General features: G+C 43.7%; 1 protein-coding gene across 1 annotated transcript; it reads right to left on the reverse strand.

Moving 5' to 3' along the window:
- Window positions 1–225: 225 nt before the first annotated feature.
- Window positions 226–2,658, reverse strand: LOC147886614 (uncharacterized). Its single transcript, XM_087395285.1, has 2 exons — window positions 2,536–2,658; window positions 226–774 (listed from the first exon to the last, which is right to left on the reverse strand). The coding sequence occupies exons 1-2, from the start codon at window positions 2,656–2,658 to the stop codon at window positions 226–228; spliced, it is 672 nt and encodes a 223-aa protein (XP_087251411.1).
- Between the last annotated feature and the right edge of the window lie 690 nt (window positions 2,659–3,348).

Below are 3,348 nucleotides of genomic sequence, written 5' to 3' on the forward strand. Positions count from 1 at the left end.
AGAAAATGCAACTGCAGATATTTCTTGTTGTATCAAGGGCCTAGCGGTCGTTGAAATAATTATCGGCATTGACTTGCGAGTGCATCTTTTGTTGCCATCTCAGTAATCTATGTTATTGGGAATCTTCTAAGGCTAATTAGCCGATGGAAAACTGATGCCGACATTGTCAAGTCACGCGTACAGTGCAGATTCTAATTCTGAAAAAAAAAAGAGACTGATCTCCGGTCAAAATTTGTTTTCAACCGCCCCCGAACCTTGACTATCCACATGTGCCTCTTGTAAGACCCTTCCACTATTGTATACAAAGTCAACATGGTATAAGGCATGCAGAAGCACCATCTGCAAGCACAGGAACATTGATATCGATCCGAACACCCGAAAAAGTAGCGGAAACGCAAGGTAAAAAATCCATGATCCAAAGGCGTGGAAGATTGTACCTCGCTCCAATAAATCCGCTATGTAGTCCCCAGTTATTATTCTTGTTTGCTCGAGGGGAATGTTTACCATGTAGTTGACCTGGTTGAGAAGTCGAATGGACTGTGTGTGACACAGGAACGAAAACATGAAGCAAAGCAAAATGGAGAGCAACTTCACGCTGGTTGATACCACACTCGGGGTGTCACTGATCTCCATCTTCTGCTTAATACTGCTTGCAAAGGTGAAGTAGGTAGCTAATGCAGCGGTGAAAAGAACCGCCGTTGTCGCCATTAAGGTGGACTCCATTATGCTGTTTCTTAACGTTTGGACGGCAAGAACATTCTTCCTCGAATTATCCTGCAGCCGAGAGCCAAACAATTTTGAGAAGTCCGAGCGGATACGCCTTCCTTGTCTACAAAGTCAGAACAAGCCCCCTTCAAACCGTCATCGGTATTGACTAGATTGCGAGAAGGCTCTAGGGTCGAGGACATACTCGTTGTAATCATCCTCGACCCAGTTTTTACGGATTTGTTGGCTTCCCTATAACTCTTTTTAGTCAGATTTCCATTGAGTAGCCCGTGCCTGTGTTACTACGATGACGGTGGCCAAAACCCACCATAGAGAACTCTGATTTGATGGAGAAGATGCCACGGCCAAAACAGTAGGATGAGTTCACTGAACTTCGGAATTCTGCCTAACGCCGACAGTGGTTTCTTCTCTCGACCCCTGTTCACAATCTTTTGCCTTAGTGCTGACATATTGGAATGCGTTCTACTTGGAACTGACCAGTGTAGGCGTGTTATCAACCGGACTGACGAGTGTAGGCGTGCTATCAACCGAAACTACGAACGAAGATGGTGGTGAATACATTAAGAAGACTTGGACTATGGATGCACAAACTTCCTACACCCTTTCTCTCCTTCAATGTCTTTTTTACCCATGATCCCTTCCCCCCACACCATCCACCCCCTTTGCAACCTTAGCTTACCTTATGTTTAATCTCGCTGCAACTTCAAACTAATTAATAGTATTTTACGTTAAAAGTTCAATGGTGGGGCATAATAGCTTCGTATATGGCAAATTCTTATTGTACCTTGGAGCAAATAACATTGGTGATTATACATGCTTCAAAGTGTCCAAGTGGATATTCGAATTTTATGTTAGGGCAAATCACATGGGTGATTGAATCAAGATTGGAAGGACAAGGTTCTAAGTTGGCTTGGACTGTGATCTTAAAGGCATGTGGCAGTGGTGCTTTGGAGAGGTTGGCTTTGATTGAATGGAGGTTTGATGGTCTTTGGAGAGGTTGGCTTTGATTGAATAGAGGTTGGGAAGACAAAGTTCGACTTGATAGTCTTTGGAGATGTTGGCTTTGATTGAATTGGGGTTGCGAAGACAAGGTTCGACTTGATGCTCTAAGGTTGGGAGGACAAGGTTCCACAACGTTCTACAAAGTTGAAATTGATGGTCTTTGGAGAGGTTGGCTTCGATTGAATCGAGGTTGGGAAGACAAGGTTTAGTGGACGACCATCTTCCATTCAATCAATGGTAGCTACTCTCTTATTATCAAACATCCCTGCCTTTTTCTTTCTTTCAAAGTTATAAAACAAATCACCCAACTACTTGTTGGCAAATGTCATTGGTGATTGAATCGAGAGTCCAAGTTGGCTTGGACTCCTCAAACATAATGAATATTGGATTAAAACCAATCCGAGAGTCGCTAAGATTGATTTAAACGAAGATGGTCGTCCACGTTGATTCAATCGAGCGTCGCTATAGATCGAAGCTTGTCAATGCCGATTCAATCTGGGCCACAAGCCTTAACCTTGGCAATCTCTATTCAATCTAATAGGCCACATGTTGTCCTCTTTGAAAGTTCCAGCAATTACAGCAAGCTGGCCTATGCTCGCGAGTCCTAGATATCAGGTTCGTCACCCCAACACAAGCTACAGCGAGCTCCCTCCCTTGCAATTTGTCCTCCTACAACGAGCTCCCTCCCTTGCATTCTCCATCCAGCATTTCTATCATGCTCATTGTAGAGCTGAGCGCATTCTAATAACGCAGCTGGATACGGGTGAGGACTTTCAATGGATCCAGACCCAGCCTTTCCAACACTGCTACCAGCAGATCGTACTCTTGTACAACCCAATCGCCTCCTCCGCCTACAAGCTCACCACACAGAGTGATCCTTACTGCGTCGGGGTGCAAAGCACTTCCACCGGCAAAGACTCTGATGATCATGAGAATCTCTACGTCTATCAGGGTAAAACACGATGCACGTGACTGTAGGAATGTAAGACTAACAAGTATGCTACCTGCGCGTTGCTGCAGATGCTACCTATGCGTTGCTGCAGATGCTACCTGCGCGTTGCTGCAGATTTTAAACACTTCAACCTATAAAGAATCAGGGCTTTCCCAAATGAGCACTCATCTTGGGAGGTAAGCAGGACCACGGACGATTCAGCGTTATTAAGCAACGAGTAGCCTGGCCCATCTACGACAGGATAGAGACCCGCTCCGCTTGGTCTCAAAGGTGGGATCTTAAAACATTGTTAATTTTTCAAGAGCTCTCTATCTCTAAACTTCAATTTGCAAATTGAGAGTGTTGAGATTGTGCCATAAATTTAGTATCAATCTCATTGCGGTGCTACTCAGGAAATAAAGGAAGCAAAAATTTGGAGTGTTTATTGCGACCTTTACTCCTATGAAATGCTTGGAAGATTAATTATGTATTATGCATCATGGTTTAGTAGACTTTTGAATGACCCAAATAGTAACCATGGGTTTCAAGCTTACTTTTCTATGCCATTGGATGCAAGAAATTTATCATATTTGGGAGAAAGCCATCATCCAATGGGAGCAAGAATAGAAAATCGATTGGGAAGGGGGATAACTTATAAGCACTCAAAAATGGAAAATGTATTTAACATG

This window comes from Dipteris shenzhenensis, chromosome 24 (assembly GCF_047967505.1).
Source record: "Dipteris shenzhenensis isolate YYH24624 ecotype China chromosome 24, Dip_SZ_1.0, whole genome shotgun sequence".
Taxonomy (NCBI): Eukaryota; Viridiplantae; Streptophyta; class Polypodiopsida; order Gleicheniales; family Dipteridaceae; genus Dipteris; species Dipteris shenzhenensis.

Coding starts and splice junctions, on each gene's coding strand:
- LOC147886614 (XM_087395285.1), bottom strand. CDS start 2,658: ATGATCATCAGAGTCTTTGCCGGTGGAAGTGCTTTGCACCCCGACGCA. Junction 775..2,535: donor AAGAGTACGATCTGCTGGTA/GCAGTGTTGGAA, acceptor TCTCGGCTGCAG/GATAATTCGAGGAAGAATGT.